Source organism: Lagopus muta, chromosome 20, assembly GCF_023343835.1.
Source record: "Lagopus muta isolate bLagMut1 chromosome 20, bLagMut1 primary, whole genome shotgun sequence".
Taxonomy (NCBI): domain Eukaryota; kingdom Metazoa; phylum Chordata; class Aves; order Galliformes; family Phasianidae; genus Lagopus; species Lagopus muta.
The window spans coordinates 9,296,753-9,316,487 of NC_064452.1; the positions used below are offsets into that span (position 1 = coordinate 9,296,753).

Sequence of the window (19,735 nt, forward strand, 5' to 3'; positions counted from 1 at the left end):
ACCTGCGGCATTATTCACCTCTCAGCGATGTCAGAGCCGAATGAGAGCTGAATTCCAGACCTCTGACATCAGCCCGACCCGAACCCTCCGCGGCAGCGGCAGCTGGACGAGGGCTCCCGGACGGCAGGGAGCGGGAGGGCCGCGGCCGAAGGGCAGAGCCGGCGGATGGCCCGGCGGAACGGCGGCGGTGCGGAGCGGCGCTCAGCCCGGTGCCCGCGGACCGGCGGGAGGGGGCGCCCGGGAGCGGGGCCGGGCCGGGCGGGGCGGGGCGGGCGCTCGGCTCCGCTCCACCCTCACTTTGTGTCAGCAGGTAGCAGCCCGCAGCCCCGCCGGGCGGCTCCGACGGCCGCGCCGCTCCTCCGCCCTCCGCTGCCGCAGGCGCTGCCCCGGAGGAGCTCCCCCACGGGATCCGTTCGCCTCCCGATGATGCCCGAACGGCCCGGCCGGGCTCCCCGCGGGACCGCGGCCGATGCTTCGGGCTCTGCCGCTCAAGGCGCGTAGAGCCGCCGTGCGGGACTCCCTCGGAAAGACTCCGGCGCCGCTCCGTCCCCAGCGCTGCCCGCACGCGGAGCGCTCCGCCCCGAAGCCGCCCCGCGCACCTCCGCGCACCTCCGCCTCGCGCCGCCCCGTCGTGCAAAGATCTCCGCTTTAAACGACGCTCCGCGCTCTGTAGGGAAGGAAGAGAAGACCGCGAACACGCGGCATCAGGCGCGCCGTGTGCTTCAACCGCTGGAAGTAACTCTGGGGGTTCTGGGGATCCCGGTGCAGCAGCGCTGTGCTGTGCTGTGCTGTGCTATACTGCGCTGCCCAACAGGTTTGCAGATGATTCTTTATTTTTCAGTCCCTTCTGAGCGCGCTCCCTGCCGTCCCGGCGGCGCGCCCCGTGTCGGCCCTCCAGGTGCGGAGGGCGCGTTGCTGTGACCCCTGGGCGGACCATGGGATTTGCCTCTGTGCTGCACGGGGCCTTCGGTTGGGACCGTGCTGGACGCGCAGCTCCCGGAACTCGCGGCGTGAGAGCAACAGGAGACGCTGCGGCGCTGCGCTCCGTACCTGCCCCGCTCCGCGCTTAAGGGCTGACAGAGTTCGGGGCCTTTTCGGACGTTTCCCGGCAGCTATGGCGGGGAGCTTCGTGCTGTGACCGACCCGGGACCTGCAGCCGGAGTTGGACTGAGCCGGGAGTGCGGGGGGAGAGCCGGGGCTGCTCTGAATGAAGCATTTCTGGTGCGATGAGGATGGATGGGATCGCCCCGGTTTGGACGGGGACGGCGCAGTAGCAAACTTTTCCTTCTGCCGCAAATTCAAGAAGCACCCCCTGCACGGTTCTTAGCAAGGATCCCAGTAATCACAGGCGGCGTTCAGTGTGCCGAGTTCCGGCACGTGCTGGGAGGTTCCAGAGATGGGCGCGTTGGGCCCAGCAGGAGCCACACAGGAGCCACGGGGACACGGTGCCCATGCAGAGCCCTCCCCACTCCCCACGCTGCGGGGCTGAGCTCTGGGACCCCCCCTGCACCTGAACGGCCCCCTGCCTGCCACCTGCTCGGCCTTTTCCGCCACTCTCCCTGGATTTACTTTCTGCAGGACTGACTGGAAACAGGATTCTTTTTCGGAAGAAACTTCAGATTATTTTATTATTGTTGTTATATATAGAGAGAGAGATATTTGATCAAAGTATGCTCCCGAGCTCCCAGCGGCCTCTGAGCACGTGGCACCAAGGAAGAGAAGCAGCGATGGCACGGAGCCGGGCAGCCGTGCAGTGAGCAGTCTGCTCCAAACTTCCCCCCGCCCGCCCTGCGTGCCCCCCACAGCCCCGTGCCCCCCGCGCCCCCCGCACCCCCGGAGCCCCGCGGCTGGGAGCAGGGCGAGGGCGCAGCGCGTCCCCAGCGGTATGCGTGGCCCGGGAACGCGGCCGCAGCTGGGAGCATGAGCGGTGGCCCCCAGCTGCAGCTGGCGGTCCTCTGGCCTTGGCTGCTGATGGCTTCTCTGCAGGCAGGGCTCGGCCGCACCGGGCCGGCGCTGGCGGCAGCCGTCGAGTCGGAGCGGGCAGCGGCGCAGAAGGCCATCATCAGGGTGATCCCGCTGAAGGTGGAGCCCATCGTGCTGGAGGGGGAGTTTGCCAGCGTGGCCGAGGTCACTCCCGCCGAGGGAAAGCTGCTCCAGGTAGGGGCAGCCGTGCTTCACCTGCGTCCTTCCATGCTCCCACCCTTCTCCTCACCCCTCTTCCTCTCTGTGCGTCCCAACTAACGTGGTTGGCTTTATGGCTGCACGCACACGGGGTGGTTTTGACGCGAGCTGTCCACCGCTTTGCTCTGCGCCTTCCATGGAAGCACAGAATCATTACAGTTGGAAGAGATCCCCAAATCCAAGCCTAAGCCATCCCACCATGCCCATAATCACGTCCCTCAGTGCCACACCCCACAGGTGCCACATCTGGAACACCTCTGGGGACGGTGACCATCACCTCCCTGGGCAGCCGTGCGGTGCAGGATTGCTCTTTCAGAGATATTCCTGCTACCCATCCTTCCCCTCCCCTTTGTGCTGCTGCTCTCTCACCGTGCTGTGCTTTCAGGCCCCGGTGCTTATGTAAGCGTGGGTCCTTCGCTCTGTGTGCAGCAGTGTTAATTTTGGATGCGGCCGGTCGATTGCATGGAGATTATCACCTATCTTAATTGATGTTATAAAGCTGAGTGTGTTGCTTGAGTCACATGTTGGGCACTGAGCATCTGACCAAAACATGGTTATTTTTACTGTGGGAAATCTATAAAACTTTGCTCACGTAGCTGGGTTCTGCTGCAGCCAGATACAGCTCCAGGTGTTGCCCAGCAGAAGCACTGACCCTGCTGGCTGTAGTCTGTAGTGCTGGAAGCTGAATTTCACCCATCCAGCGATTCCTCTGGGGTGTCACCACCATGTGTGTTTCTCAGTGAAATGGATGCTGGTTTCTGCTCTTTGCTATGAAAGGAGAGCCTCTGGGCACCTTGCTGTGGATGCAGATGCTGTGAGCTCGGTGTCTGAGCTCTGTACTGCGATGGCCATTTGCTCATCAGCCACGTGCTTTACTCTTGGAAACCAAAACTGACAGAGCAGCCTGCGTTAATGTTGAAGGTTTTCCAGGCTTGGCTTTCGGAGTCTTAGTAAAGCTGATAACCTGCAGATTTAAATTAGAATCAGAAGTTTTGAGCAGGCCTTTGCAGGAGAAGAAACGCCACTGAGGCAGCCTTAGCACGGTCATGTGGCTGACAGTGAAAGCAGGTAATTGGTGACGTTTGTAGATCCTGCTCGCAGAGCCTTTTGAACTAATCGGAACGAAAGCGATGTTATAAAGTTATATTACCAGGGTAAAAACTATCTTGGACAAATGCTCTCAAGGTCCCGCCATGTTGTGAGGCAATGTCCAGGAAAGTCAATATTTATTCCTTACAAAAACTACAGTGGTGTTGCAACTGAGCGCAAAGTGTAGAGCGTGGACCTTTTCGGGACGAGGAGGCGATAACCTCTCCTGCGTGACGCTGGACTGTTTGCAGCCAAACACGGCGATGCAAAACGTGCTTTTGTGTCACGTGCGGCCGCGGGAGCCCACCTGAGCGCCCACCAGGGAGGGGTTGTCTGTGCTCAGCCACGAAACGCAGCGTTGGCTGAATGAACTTCATTCTTTAAAACCATTTTTGCAAGGAGAGGGGGTTGCAGAATGCTGTTCTCATCTGTTTGTTTTGTGTAGGCCCACGCTGATGTGTGTTGGGCTGGGGTCCTGATCCCTTGGGGAGATAAAGCCTGAGACCCAAAGGGGAATGGTTGAAAATAAGAAGTGAGCAGGAGAAACTATTTCCAGTTCGCATTTGAACAGTGAGGTGCTAAATACACCCTGGGAACTCTTGTTTTGTGTGTGGTGGCCAGCATCCCGCTCTTGCAAGGCTGTTACAGGGCGCGTGCTTCACTTTGATGTCATTGGAAACCTCATTGGAAGTTTAGCCTGCTCACACGTGCCACCATCGCTCCTTCTGTGTGTGCAACTCAGGCACCTGCAGTTACTGAACTAAGAAGCCTTGTTTATTTTGCGTTGGATTGGTCATCTTGGTCCTCACACACAGAATCACAGAATCACAGAATTGTAGGGGTTGGAAGGGACCTCCAGAGATCATCGAGTCCAACCCCCTGCCAAAGCAGGTTCCCTACAGCAGGTCGCACAGGTTGGCATCCAGGCAGGTCTTGAACATCTCCAGAGAAGGAGACTCCCCCACCTCCCTGGGCAGCCTGTTCCAGTGCTCCGTCACCTCACTGTAAAGAAGTTCTTGCGCACATTGGTGCAGAACTTCCTATGCTGCAGTTTCCGGCCGTTTCCCCTTGTCCTGTCTCCACTCACCACTGAAAAGAGTCCACACATCACACAACACACAGACTGCAGAGCTTAGAATGATGGAATCACAGCACGGTTGGGTTGGAAAGGACCTCACAGCCCCCCCAGCCCCATCCTGCATGGGCTGGGTGCCCCCCAGCTCAGGCTGCCCACGACCCATCCATGGCCTGGGGCGCCTCCAGCGATGGGAAACCCACAGCTCTGGGCAGGTGGGATCATCCATGGAAGCTTACTGTGGTCACAGCATTCCGTTCACAGGAACCACCTTTAGAGCTGTTGTCCTTCTCCGCAGAGTGACCCCACCATGCCCACCTGCCCCAGCGCTCTGGGCCATCCCTGGGTCCCATTCTACAGCTCTGGGTCGCAGAGCAGTGGTGAAGTTGGAGCGTTGTGTTGGAGCCAGGCTCAGGGATGATGCAAAGCAAGAGGAATTTCTCAAGTAGGCAGAGCCACTTCAGGCTTTGTAGTTCAAAAAACCAACAGCTTCGTTTTCTTTCAGAAGTCATCTTCCAGCTTGCTCAGAGCACGAGCTCACTTGGCTATTGCATGCTGAGCTTTAACTGTTGCCTAGCAGAGGAGAAGTGGCACCGTGTGTGCGCTGGCAGTTTCCAGATGGCAGGAGGTGTGTGTCACGCTGTGATAGCCCGTGCCCAGGGAAGTCCCTGTATTCAGAATGTAGGAACCAAACCCTTCAGACCAGTGGGCTGTAAGGATCTTTGCTGTTGTGTTTGGATCTTTGCTACTGGGGATCCTGCAGCAGCAGGGGCTCAGTGTGCACTCACATCGTGTTTTCAGATCAGCTCCCATCCATCGATTGCTAAGGCAGGTTCCACAACCTTTGCTTTTGATAATTTTGCTGTTGTGTACAAGGATGGTGCTGCTGGTAGGCACAGTGCAGCTGGGATTGGTAGAGTCAATCACAGAATGGTTTGCGTTGGAAGGGACCTCGTGGATCATCATGTTCCAAACCCGGTGCCACAGGCAGGGCTGCAAACTGCTCCTGTGTTGGAGTTTTTTCTGGTTCTGCTGCTGATGTTTTGAGAATAACGTTGAAATGTTGAAAAAAGTCCCAAAAAAAAAACATTTGAGAAGAGGTAAATAAAGTGCTGTCCTCACTGCAGGGAAGGCAACCCAGTGGTCCATCACCTCACACACCTGCGTGCAGGAAAAATCAGGTAGCAGAAGTCCTACTTTATCACAAGTCTCCCAATACATCGTTTCCTTTCCAGACAGATTTAGCAGTTACATAGTTAGGTGATTGCATGAGAAAGCCAACTTTCATTTACCTTGTTTTGTGCACATCGTTTTGGCTTATGACTGCAGAAGAAAAGCCTGACAGCAGAGGATGGGCTCCCCAAAGGCTCAGGGCTTTGGCAGGGCAGTGGTGGGGTGAATCCAACACTACCATCCCAGAAATGGAGAGTTTCCTATGTTGCAATGCACAGTGCTGTTGGGGAATTACAATGGCCTACTTAGCTGCTTGTAGAGGGTTGCACTCCCAGCCCATAAGAAGGTAAATATGTTAGTAGTCTTTATACACTACCAGCTCCTGGATCAACAAAAGGATGTTAAGTGCATAATGTTGACAGAGATCAAAGAAGTGGGAAAGTCTAACCAAATGATAATGGGGACTTAAATTACCTGTGAATAAGCTGGTCAGATAGCACAAAAAGAGTGAGTTCAAAGAGGCCATTTCTGCCTCTTGGAACAGCCAGTACTAGAGTACACAGAAGGATATTCTTGACTTAGTGTTAAGTAATGCACAAGAGCTAACTGGAGGCTGCAATAATTGAGCCACTTGTATTGACTGCGGTATGAAGAAATTCATTGTGTGAGCAGCCAACAGGAGAGCTCTGCCACCAGCTCTCAGAACTGGAACTGCAGAAAAGCGAAACAGACAGAATGGCTCCTACAGCTTGAGAGAAATGCCTCTGGGTGGGACGTAGATATGGCTCAAAAAGGTAAAAGTAATCTTAGGAAAGGGACAGAGCCTTCGGTTACAAAGGCAGTTGTCACCCAGAGGAAGTGCATTGGGCGACTGGAGTGGGTGATCTTGGCGGTCTTTTCCAACCTTGGTGATGCTGTCATTCTGTGACAGTGGTCAAGAAACTGTTTGGGCCAGATGGATCTTTTGAAACGTGGGCATGAAGTATTAGTAGGGGATTGGCATTGTATGCACTGTAGGGTTGGTATAGTGTAAGTCATTGGCATTAACACAGTTGAAGCGTACCTGAAAGGTGAGCCATTGCAATCCACCTGCAGAGCTGAGCTTAGGAGCAATGCTTGGCCTTCCGTGCTCCCTTGAGAGCAGGGGCAGTGTGGGCAGGGCAGGGGGCAGCCCTGAGGACGCCTGGCCACGCACCTCGTCCTGGAAGGAATCCCAGCAGCAAGTGGACGTTTCCCAAAGATAAGCTGGCGGCAGGGCTGTGGCTACAAGGGAGAATTTCTTTCCCTTCTGAACTTCCGTGGTGCTTTCTGCTGGGTGGGCATCGCATGCAGCTGATGAGTGGCCATTCCGAACTGCACGTGAATTCGTTATTTCTCCATGGAAGCTTTCGGAATGATCCAAGCAATGCAGACCTTGCAAGCTTTGTGTCAGCAAAGAGGGCTCCGTTTCATTGGGATTGCTTTTAAACAAAAATTGGGACATACATTTTTATGCATCAAATCTCTGTTTCTTACCATGTTTAGCACTCTCAGAATTGCTGGGGGCTTTTCCCCCAAAGTCTTTTATTTCATCCAGAACCAAGAAAATTTTACATATTAAACGAGTACAGTGGAAAACCTGTGATGGAGTTTGGTTTTCAGATCCAGCTGTCTTTGGTATCATGAAACCCATATAGGGGGAATTGGCAGGAATCAAATACACAAAATGGGGGTTTGTAAGCAAGGTGGGTTTGTAAGCTGAGCATCTGCTCACGTAGCACTCTGCAAATGCTAAGCACTGATAGAAGTGATCCTAGCTGTGTGTTCAGTTTTAGTAACATCACTGCAGAGTGCTTTACCTGGTTCTGGTACCCAGCTACAAAGGATGTGGTTAAGATGTGTTGAAAGAAGCTCTAGGAGGAGCCACAGAAATGATCCCAACTGCAGAATGTGCTGCTTAAGGAACTCAACTCTTTTCATCTTTTTCCGATTGCAGAATGATGAGTGCTGTAGATGTGTGTCCATTTGTCTATTTCTATGTAGGGATGCCCATAAGGGAAGGGTGAGAGCAGCCTAACAGTGACACAGGCTGATCTGGTAGCTGAAAACTTTCGATAGAGTACTGGTGTTACATGGACAGTTATCTCAAAAGTCTTAGATAAAGCAGATAGATTTCTCACTGTAATACAAGGGCTGCTCCGAAAGTAATGTCTTCTATTTTGTGGTGTCAGCCCACAGTGTCTGAGGTGGATGTTGGTGGTGCAGCAGCAGAGGCTTCCCACCAATATTCCATTGCATTTTGTGACAGATGGTAGCAGAGAGGCAGTCTGACATGGAAGCAAAGGTACGCAATGAATTCCTCCATGCAGAAGAAATGGTACCCATTGACATTCATTGATGCTTGCTGAGTTGATGGAGACCAACTGGTGCATGTGAGCACAGTGAGGGGTGGCTGGAGCGTTTCAGCAGTGGTGACAGTGCCATGAAAGGTGAGTGTCACATTCTGGACGACTGTGCACAGCTGTCACATCACCAAATGAAGAGCATCTCAGTCAGCTCAGCTGCACACACTGACGGATTGCGATCGGGGAGCTGTGCACAGAGCTGAGTGTTGGCTTCAGTGCGTCAGAAACAGTGGTGGCAATGTTGGAATATCACAGAGTTTGCACCAGGTGGGTCCCACAAATGCTCACACAGGGACAGAAAGAACCATACGCAGGTTTGTCAAATCTATTGAACCAATAGAGGTCAAAGGTAAGAGTTTCCTGGAATGCAGGATTACCAGTGATGAGAGCTGGAGTCAGAACAGCCCTCCGTGGAGTGGTGACATGAGTTCCCCACTACAGAAAAAGTTGAAGACGCAGCCCTCTGTGGGTAAAGCGATGTGCCCTGTCTTCTGAGGTAGGAAGGGGGGATCCTTTTGGATTTCCTGGGACCCAGACAAACCATCAACTCTGCTGCAGTGCAATGCTGACTGAGGGAAGGCTTGAGCTTCCAGAATCAGGTGAGAGAAGAAGACAACACGGTAACACCAGGCCTCAAACCAGGCTGAAGACCACAGAGCGGCGTTGCCAGTCTTGTGGGGTCTGTCCTACCACTCTCACTGTATAGTCCAGATTTGGTACCTTTTGGCTTCCATTTGTTCAGGACAGTGAAAGAAGAACTGCATGGGCAACATTTCCTAACAACAGCACTGTCCTGTAGCTGAGAATTTGCTCTATCAAATGGTGTTATTGTGCTTTTTGTATCTGTTGTTTCCGTGGAAGTAAATAGGAGGCGTTACTTTCAGAGCAACCTACATATAGTTAGTGGTTATAGTAAGTTACCAGGGGAAATTTTGGTTTTCTCTCAATTCTAAAGCCTCAAAAAGAGATTAGACATGGGCAGGAGGACTGGCTGTACCGGAGGCACAAGTGGCCTGGATGCTCATGGTGATCAGTTCTTGTCTTGGGGCTCCGTGCTTTTTTGAAAATATCTGTTTATTTTTCCTGTATTTCACAGCCACAGAGAACAGAAAGTGTTGTGCAGCCTTTCATTCGCCCGTAACACTTTCTGTCTGCACTGAGGAGCTGTAATCACATCTCATGCTTCACAGCTCCTGGCTCGATGCCCGCATGGGTCAGGAGGGAACTTTTCTCTTTCCCTCCGTGCAGAGTTGTCCAAGAGCAGTTCTGGGACATTTCCACCTTTTTGGGAGCACCAGGGATTGGCTGTGCCTAAAAACAAGATGCTACAACATGCTGTCGGTATTCAAGGTAGTAGAGAGAATATCTTTTTGCACACGCTTTGGCTGTATGCAGTGCTCCCAGGCAGAAGATAGAGCAGATTGCCAGATTGGAGGTGGGAGTCCCTTTTTCCACACCACCACCCCACTCAGATTATCAGAAACTTTGGGTGCATACGATCTTCTCTTGCATTTTGAGACATGAATCATTCTAGCCTTCTCACCCTAGCCCTGAAGGGGCTAGCTAAGGGCGTTAGTGGCCCTGTGATTTCTCTTTTGTTCAGCAATTTGGCTTCCAGATGGGTTAATCTAATGTGCATCACAGTGCTCAGTGTCAGGACAGCTGCAGAAGTGTCATATGCATGCATTCTGTCTAGGTAGTTAAATTCTTATTTGGCCGTAAACTCTGGAACAAATGTAAAAGTTTTCTATAAATCTTGGTTATGATCTCTTAATTTACAGTACAAGTAAAACATTTTAGGGATTAAACTCACTATGGCTTTGCCAAAAGATATGTGAATTCTAGTTCAAAATTACATGAAACAACAGAACTTAGACGCCCACTTCCAAAGCACTTCAGCATCTGTTGTTCCATGGGGTCTTTGTTCAGCTGGGTGGATTTGCATGAGTTTTCTTGTGCATCACTGCAGAAACTAGGAGAGAAAGATTGGATTTGGGCATGGGAGATGAAGAGATGTTAGCGCTCCTGCAGACATGAGGCAGTTCTCCCTGCAAGTTCCTTGAAGTCCCATAGTGGAGCAGAGAAGCTCCAGTGAAGACACAGGCTGAGGAAAGATTCCTGAAGAGATGAAAAAGAGTTTCCTCTCTTCCACTTGCCGTGCTGTGCCTTGGTTACTGCTTTATTCCTGCTGTGGGTGCAAGTATGTTCCTAAATGCCAGCACCAGAGGTGTCTGTCCAAATATCGCCCTATTCCCACAGTTGGTGTCTCTGTTCTGTCTGTTGCTTTCTTTTCATCTGTTCTCATTCATACAAACCCATAAGCTTAAAGCCATCCCAGTTCACAGGGTCCCAGTCAGCTGTTTTTTCTACTCGCCTGCTTTCTGGATTTGTTTTTATCTTTCTTCCTAATGTTTTCATCTCACTTTTTGCTCAGAACAACTTTTTTGTTATTTCCCTGGATCACTTCCTCATCACTACCTGCAAACATGTTTGGTTCCTGCAAGGGTGCTGAGAGCAGCCAGTATGTCTTCCCCAGCTGGATTGTAGTTCAGAAAGGAGAGCTACATAAGATTGAGTGAGCTTGTTAGAAAGGACCTAAGAAGGCAAGTAAGGGTTACATGCTGACAGCTGGCTTGAAGATATTTAGGGCACTGCAGTAGGAAGGAGTTGAGATCAAATGTACCTCTCAAGAAATACCTGAAAAATGGTAAAACGAGATCTGCTGTACCTAAACATAAGGGTAAGAAGGCATGTGAAAGAAGCCTGGAAAAAAAAAAGAGAGGCATAAAATGAGTAGAAGTGTAGAAGAGTAGAAGAGTAGAAGAGGAAGGGTCGTTCTAGCTTCTAACAAGCTAAAAATATGTAAAACATAATGAACATAATGAAAAGAGCTGGGAGAACAAAACCTATTTGCGAATGATAGAATGACTAATAATAGATTCCCTTCAGTCACATCAGAGGCATAAAGCTTGCCAGACCATCTGTAGGACCTGTGCTGAAGTATAAAAGATGCGCTCAGGGCAGCAGAAAAATGAATGCAATTCCTTTTGTGCTTTCATCTGTCTTGAGCTGAAATGTCTGTGGATGAGATAATGATGTAGATAGGCAAAATTAGCATTCTCAGTCAGGAGGTATTCACCCAAGAGTTGTGGAGGATGAAATAGCTGAACTATTAACTATGTTAATAGACTTGTATTTAAAACCACTGGAAGGTGGCTGATGTGATACCAGCTTTTCTACAAGCTCCGTCCTGACCAGCGTGCTGTAAAACCCACATGCAGTAAGTTGTCAGGAACTGTAATAGTAATAAGGGAGCAGAAGGTCCAACTGTTAGTCTCTTTCAGTAGGAAAGCAGTGGGGCATCATGTGAAGCTGCTTGGATGGGTTTAAAAGGAACAAAAAATGCTGCTTTGTACACCTGTGCAATTCCTTGCTGCAGGAACTGCTTTTGGATGCTAAAAGTTTACAGAAGTTCAAAACCCTCTGGCAGTAACAGATGGGAGAGGATTCCATCGATGGCTATTAAATATTAAATAACAACTATCAGTTTGGTCTCAAGAAAGTCTACAAAATGCAGCTTGCAGGAGGCTTGGAGATTGTTTTGAGGAGAAGCCCTACGTGTTTGTCCTGTTCTTACGCTCTTCATCAGAAATCCACTGTTGACAGCTCTCAAAGCAAACATCAGGGGCTCGGTGGACTTTTGGTCTGAAGCCACACTGCTGTTCCCGTGTTCTTCAGGCAATAAGCCCAACACCATCAGCAGCAGCCCTTCCACTCAGCCTTATGCTCTGTTTGGGCAGATGTCTGAGGAAAGCTGCAATACATGCTTCCTTCTCCCACAGACTGTGGGCTCAACTATTTGCTCACTCAGAAGGTGCCATGCAGTTCCTTAGGATCCGTTACTACAAATCCCCTCAACATACAGCTTTCAGCTGTGCCCTTAAGCTGCATTTGATGCCCTTGATACTTTGGCCATTGTATCATCCTGGGCATATGCTGAGTCTGTAACCAGGGGACTCACTTCTTCCTCCTGGTTCTGCCACTGAAGTCTATTCTCTACCATATTGATGTTCTCACTTCTGGGCACAGATTATCTGCCCAGCTGTTACTGATGCCCCACCATTGCCAGGGAGCAAGAATCAGGTGTGTTCTGTTTGATTTTGTAGCTTTCTGCCCTTTTGAGGAGCTTTTGTCTCAAGGTGCTGCTGTGGCAGGTGAGGTAACTCCTTGCCTTGGAGTGAATCCCAGTAACCCAAGAACATCGAGTATTTGGTCACCATGGAGACCCGTTGGTGTGTTGAAGTCAAAAACAGTTTCAAGCCCTTGCCAGGCATACAGCTTGCTTTCATTTCAAGCTCTTCATGGTCGGATTATGTCAAGATATTCTGAGGTCTTGTCCTTTCTGTTGGAAGCCATGGAGCTAGAATCCAGTGCGTGTGGTGGCAACCCAGCTGTCAGGAATGCTGAATATAACAGTAGTAGAAAATCATTTCAGGCAGCAAGTGAGAAATGTGGGATAATGTATGCTGAGACAGCTTGCAGAAGCTAGAGGCTTTGCAAAATTTGCTTTTTTCTTGAAGGCTTAATTGATCAGACAGAGGCCCTCTTCCCCTGGAAGCCTCCTGGAAGGTAAAGGAAGATTGTCCTGCACGCTTCAGTCTGCCTTGCACAGGCTGTGGTAATTCTAAAGCCAGAGTTATCAGTGTGACACCCAGGAGCTTGTCCATCCTCCAGATCAGCTTGCACAGAAGTCAGTCCATTCTCTGGATGCCCAACTCATGATTCTGGTGCTCAATAACCTGATAACCTTGTTTTGCTACCTAAGGCCTGTGTTTCAGTGGTTCTGGATTGTTCACTCGCACTATTGAGCAGTAACATATGAATTACATCAGGGCAGATACCTGAGCAAGCATCTTCAGTTTTCTTTGGCCCCTAGAATTTTGTATGAAGCTGCGGTAAAAGAGTGTTGAGCTCTGTCCCAGCTTGGAGCCTTGCACGGGGCCTCACAGTCCAGACAGTGCAATAAAATGAGCCTGTGGCATCTTGCTGATCTCTAACCATGTTCTTCAATGTGATTTTTCTGGTAGCAAGAAGTTCTGCCAGAGGACGAGAAAGACCCTCCTGCTAAATGTCTAACATCCACTGTCTTTTGGCCTCCTTCCCAAGACAGTTTTTTTTTCTTTTCCTGAGGTCCTATCTATGTTTCAGTGGAGCCAGAAAACAACCCTTCATTCCCCCCAGACCTTCAGGGACAGCGGCACGTTTCTTCAGACACTGATGTCAAGCAGGCTATCTGTTTTCTATCTGTGCAGAACCAAAGTTATCAGGTAGCCTCAGTTCATTTGTGTCATGAACTAGGAGATACAGAAGTGCAGTGATACTGGTAATTGCATAACTATCGCATCTGGAGATGTGAGGATACCATCTAAACGTTTGTGCCTCCGGCTGTCATTAAGTTCCATCAAAGGTCAAATTGTATAAAAGCCTCTGTAGAGTAGAGAATGGCTCCATTCTTGACACCTGCAGCGCTGTTGTGGAGTTCCATGAAGCTCTGAATCACTGCAGATGCTTCCAGGACTTATGCCAAGCAGTGAAGCAGATTGTGGTTTGCAGACTGCTCTGTAATACTTGAGACGCCCAGCTGCCCTTATCTGCGTGTGGGGAGAGACAGATGGGGAATTACTGCTTGGAGTTACCTTCAGAATATGCATATGGACTGTCAACTGAAGAAGAAAAGAAGATAACTTGATCGTCTTTGGGTTGTTTTGAGATCTGCAGTGTAAATCTACACCGACTGCTTTCTGTGCTTCCACTGAAGTCTTGTGGTTGGGACAAGTTGCAGGCTGCATATCCTTGCTTACTGAATATGTGCATATTAACAATGTGAACCTCAAAGAAGAGTGCTTAATCGTGGTAAACCTCTTGATTTTCTCTCCTTCTATGCCAGTAATCTGACCCTCATGCCCTGTTTGTGAGGGGGAAAAAAAAGTGAAATTAAGCCTGAGTTGTATATGGATGGATATTCTGGAAGAGGTGTAGGGAGACCTTATCGCAGCATCCTGAGACTGTGATGAGGTTGGGGGTTGGTCTCTGCTCCCGTATAACAGTGATGAGACGAAAGGTAATGGCCTCGAGTTGCTCCAGGGCAGGTTCAGGTAGGATACTGGGATGAATTTCTGCTCCAAAAAGAGGTGAGGTATTGGCAGAGCTGCCCGCTGGGGTGGTGGGGTCACCGGCCCGGGAGGTTCCAGAACCATGGAGATGTGGCACTGAGGGCTGTGGGCAGGGTGGGGTGGGATTGGACTTGGGGATCTTCAGGGCCAGGCTGGATGTGGCTCTGGGCAGCCTGGTGTGGTGGCTGGTGACCCTGCACACAGCAGGGGCTTGGAATCAGATGAGCACTGTGGTCCTTTGCAACCCAGGCCATTCTGTGATTCTATGATCTTAGAGGTCTTTTCCAATCATAATGATTCTGTGATTCACTGATTATGGTTTGAGTAAACAAGATGAAGGCAAACATTGAGCAGTCTGATGTTTCCACGAAGGCAAGCTTCCTTATGTTTATTTAATATTGCTGACTTCGAGAGATTTCAATATCTTACAAACTCTGCTTAAGCATCTGTGTGAACATGGATTTAAGTAGGCAGGCTGAATAACTGTAGATGTTTTGTGAATTGAGAATATCCCTATGCTTCTCTGAAGTTTATATAGGACTTAAGAAGTCCTGAAGAACCTAAGTGAAAGCTGCTGACAGTTTTTATTTTTGGCCATTTTTATGTTAGAACAGATTTGAAAGGAAGTCAAGAAGATTTTTGCCTGTGACCTGGTGGAAAGATCCCATTTATCCGCAGAAGTCAGCAGCAGTCTTGTTATCTCCTGGCCATATGAAGCAGTCATTCTTTGTAGAGTTAGTTAAGGATTTAGCACGTCTTCTTCAGGAACAGTTTTCGTGCAGTGTTCATGTTTTATTTTCAGGGCTCCTCACAAGTTTGCACTTAACCAGTCTCTTTACAGTTTCTCATTTGTAAGCGGAGCAGCAAAATCAGTGAATACCCAAATCACTGCTGTCTTGGAGCAGTGTGTCTGAGATGATGAAATACCAAGTGACTGAGCCATGAGTCTGCAGGCACTGGAAGGGCTTTCACAGCCATGTCACTGTACGTGTCCCCATGTTGTCCTTTTCTCTAGGCCTGTAGCATTAGCCCTTGTCAAAGGGAGACAGACTTTCCTTTTGATCCAGTAAAGCCACTTATGGGATCTGAAATCTCCTCTGGACCGTAGCCAGAGGATCACAATTGACCTTTTGACCATGATAGCACACTGACAATATATGCTCATTTGTTCATTAGTCATGATATTGTCCTTTCCTTGACCTTTGTTTCCTTTCAGATCCAGTGCTTTCAGGGAAACTATTCCATCATCCTTTGAGTATCTTCTGAGCTCTTGGTTTGGCATTACATTGGTGTTGGTGACTTTGTATCCGGCCATCCTTCAGTGCCCACTGTTCCCATGCTCACAAGACATCAGAGCCAGCACCAGGCCTGGTTTTTGACACTACTGATGGTGGTGCGTGACTTTGTGTTATGTCTAGAGCAAAGTTGCTTGAAACAAGCTTTCTTTGAAGCTGATGAAGTGGAATGGAGCTCAGCCATTCCGGGTGATTCTTCCTATTATGCCTCACCTGTAGCTCCTGAGCACATAAAGGTCCGTCTGTGTAAATGTTTGAAGCCTTGCTATTTTGTCTACCTGAACATTAAAAAAGAGCACCTCTGCTGTTCCATCAAGTTTCCCTTTCTCTCTTCAGTAGGAAAATGAAAAACACTGATGTGAAAACCTAATTGAAACATCATATTTATGATTTTTTTTTCTGCTCTTGTTACACTTAACTGGCCGAGCCCAGCTGAATTATGTGTTCATCTGACCTTCTGATGAAGGCTTGAAGTATGGAAATCATAGTTTTAAAACAAAAATGTCATCCGCTAGGAAAAAGAAAAAAACAAGCTTGTTTGAATCAGTCAAGTCTATAGAAGACATTAGCTAGCAATGACACAGAGAGAGTTCTGAGATTCAAAGCAGTTGCTTTCATCTTTAAATGTTGTGTTTTGCCGGAGCTCAGCGCAGTGTGAGGAATTCAGTTGTCTTCCAGATATGCTTACAGGGAAAATACATCTGTCGTTTCAGCTCAACCTGTAAGCTGAGCCTTTGGTTTCTCTTAGTTTCACTGTTTTGTTTTGCTTTGTTTGCCACTGTGTTTTAACAAGATAAGCATCTCTGTGCATTTCCCCTTCATTTTAGTAATTGCCTTCTCTAGTGACCATTTCCTTTGCACTTTCATTCATTTATTGTAAGATCTGGGTGTACAGCCCACAATACACGTGTGTGTAGAGCCCTGAATTAACCGTACTGTCATACAAAGCAGTTCACTAAAAGCCCCTCAGATCATCAAATGGAAAAATGTATTAGATTCCCTGAGCTGCCCAAAGACACAGCCAGACAGCTGGAAATGAGGCATCATCGGACACTGAGGTGTGAGATGAGGTTGTTTTGGGCTTTTTCAGCCCTCCTGGAATTCAGTGCAGGTATCGTATCCCGGTTTTGGTTGTGCAGAGCAATACTGAAAAAGGGATAGGTTTGATTATTTGTGATTCAGGATGTAGAGGAGTTTATGACTAAAACACAGTGATCACCACGTGAAGCAAACTGGGAAGCGATTTTGTTTCTTGAAGCCATATTTCATAGAAAGTGGTGCTTATCAGGCGTTCAGTTACATTCTGCATCCTCAGCTCATTGCAGTGATCTTGTCTGATAAGAAAATACGTAGAAAACGGTAATGCAGTCTCATCAAGAAATGAGGAGATGAATACCTTGTAGTAAAATAAGAATTAAATGTACTTTTGCCCGCCGACTGGAAGTTCAGGATCAAATGAGAAACCAGGGCTGTAAATTTGGATAACTGAACAAAAGTCAAGTTGATAATGCCTCTTCTCTTTCATATTGCCTGGTTATACTATTTCAGCCTTAGTCAGTGCTCAGTCACTGTTGATATATATAGTGCTCTCTGGAGCCAACTGGGTACAGTTCATGGCATTCTTCTTTCCTCCAAGGTGCACCGTGTTCGTGCAAGCGTGCTGGAAAGGGAGGTGAACAGGAATGAGCTGAACCATGTGGTAGATGGCAGAGGAATGACTGCTGTGCCGATTTTAGGGCCTGCCACAGAGATATGATGATAACCACAGCCTTGCTGGACTGCCTGGTTGGTTTAATTATTTGTCATACAGACCTGTGGCCTGGTTTAAAGGAAGTGTGAAATGCTGAGTCAAGAGTTTTATTTCTTGTGGGTTCTCCCACATCCATTTATTGTCATGTTAGATGGCACCGAGCCTCTTCTATCAGCACACTGGGCAGCATGGATACCTGCAAAAGGTGACTTTGTCGGTTTTCAGAGATCAGCTCTATCATATTTGTCAGAGAGCAGTAAGTCAAGGATGTCTTTACCTAGAAATGAAAGGTCAGGCTCTGTGATGATGCTTATTTCTTGAGGGAATCCAGCCCACGCTGTGAGCAGCCTCCAAAATGGCTGTGCAGATGAGTTTTACCCCTTTTTTGCAAAGCCACTGCAGAGAACTGGGACTTCTTGGGATCGACTGCCATAGCACAGTGCAGGCTGCTGTCACAGGGCGCGTGAACTGTGTGTTACAAGCACACAGAGCTGCTTTTTCTGTTGTCTGTAAAGGGAGGAGAGGCAGCTTGCGCAGCAGCACATCAGCCACATACACATATGTGATCACTGCCTGACGTTAGCTGAAAGGATTCTTCATTGGAATGGCCTTGGTACAGGCAGAGGAGTTTTGCTACATCTTCAGGCAAAGATATTTTTTCTTACAGCATGGGGAAGAGCTGCTCTCCCTGCCCAGTAGAAGAAAAAGATGAAGGTCGGGGTAATCCCCCCGATCCAAGTAGGAAACAGCTGAGTATGGCGTAGAAATTGCATACAGGCAACTGAGTTATTAGCCCAAATGGCTCACACCCACATGGCTTTCTTGGTATTTTACGCCTCCACGTCATCTTTCATCAGGGAAAGATTCGGGAATCTGGGCCTGTGAAAAGTCTTATTTTTGTTGGCTTTGTTGTTCTGTTTAATTATTCGATGTTTCTGTTCTTTACAACATTCAAAATTGTACAAAACTGTGTCCTGTTTTGGGTGGAGCATCCTAGGCTCTTATAAACAGGCCATTCCTTGCCTTGTTGCTACCTGTGCATATTCTCCTGCTACATTTGCCATATAACCATCGTATTTCTCCATATAATAAGATAGGATGGCCATTACTGGGTGCACCTTTTGGTTGTGGGTTTATCCCTACAACCATGTTTGCTTCCTCGGGTAGTGCAGAGTATTTGATGCTCTGGAACACATTCCAGAATGATCCCGGGATCCTTTCTGAGTTTAGTTGGCCATTTTAAAGCTTGCCATTTCATCCTCACTATCAGTATGATTGTTTCCAGGCACGTCGCCGAACTTCTTCAGCTCTCATTTTATCACACAGCGATGTGAGCAGCAGTTATGTGTACAGCTGATCCTACTTGACGGCTCCTTGCTGTTGAAAAGAAGCGACCTTGCTCTTCTCTAATGCCTTCTTTCCCCCACGGCTGCCTTTCATGGGATGGCTGTTCCCTTCCTCACTCCAGTTCCAGTGCCCTAAGACCCTTCCCCAAACTTGTCATGAAAACTGCAGAAAATGATCAGCATTTTCGCTAGGTCCTTTGCTGATGTTTTCATGAGTTCAGCGAGCTCAAAGCAAAGTCAAGCGTGGAGTGAACAGCAGGGGAGACGTGGCCAGGAGCAGGGCTGGAGGTGGGCATGGGAGGGGAGCTGTCAGCATGCTGCTGCTCATTACAGCACACCAAGCAGACTGAGATCCTTCTTTCAGGTCTTCACAATCAGCTTTAGAGTGGCTAATTCAAAACAAAAATATAGTTTCATCTGCAAATGTTGTCACCTCATTCATTTACCCTTTCCCAAGTAATTTATGAATATGCTGAAATGCTCTGCATGGGAACTTCCTGGCTTCCTCTGTAGTGAACCATGATGCAAACAATTCATTTAGCTTTTTTGCAAATATTTTTTGAGTGCATCTTTCATTCCCTACATTACTTGTTAGCCACAGAAACTCACTAATAGGCTTCCTTCTTCTGATGTGCTGAAAAAGGCTTCTTTGTTTGTACATAGGCCCCTAGCATGTTTTTCCCTTTTGACCAGCCTGCTTGCCAGGATTGTAGTCTTTTCTGCTCTCATCATTAGGATGCAAGTTCCACTTTCCAAAGGTTGTCTTTTCCTCCTGGTATTCCCTTACTGTTCACTGTTGGGCTTTTGGGGTTGGTCCTTTTGCCCACTGGTGTACGCTTACTTCAAGGCTTTAATAAGAGATCTCTTATTAAAGAGATCTTGTGTCACCTGGAAACATTTTATCTTTTTCACTGACTTTCTAAAATGTCTTTTTACCTACTTTCCTCATTCTTAGAATTTTTCATGGTTAGAGTTTTTTTTTTTTAATTAATTTTTAGTTTTCCTGTCCTGTGAACATAAGTACACACATTGCAGGACGAATCTTTGGTATTTCTGTCTTACACCAGACCCCTGTGAACCGTGTAGGATTGTGTAACTTCCTTTCCTTAGGTTTCCTAGATACTTACGAAATTTATACTCTAATTTTAGAGTAGGCAATTTGTTTTACCCATCTTGACTTTCAAGTTTGGATTCTGTGTAAGGTATATGTAGATACAGATGCTACATGTACATGTAGATATGTGGACACACACCTGTATACGTACAGTA

The 19,735-nt window shown here is 48.4% G+C and overlaps 1 protein-coding gene across 1 annotated transcript in view; it reads left to right on the forward strand.

Moving 5' to 3' along the window:
* The first annotated feature begins 1,825 nt into the window (after window positions 1-1,825).
* The window catches only part of RNF43 (ring finger protein 43), a 52,776-nt gene continuing 34,866 nt past the window's right edge, over window positions 1,826-19,735 (forward strand). Inside the window, exon 1 of the mRNA XM_048966850.1 lies at window positions 1,826-2,157. Within this exon, the coding sequence (XP_048822807.1) occupies window positions 1,921-2,157 (237 nt within the window). The 5' untranslated portion in view covers window positions 1,826-1,920. The remainder of the gene's footprint in view (window positions 2,158-19,735) is intronic.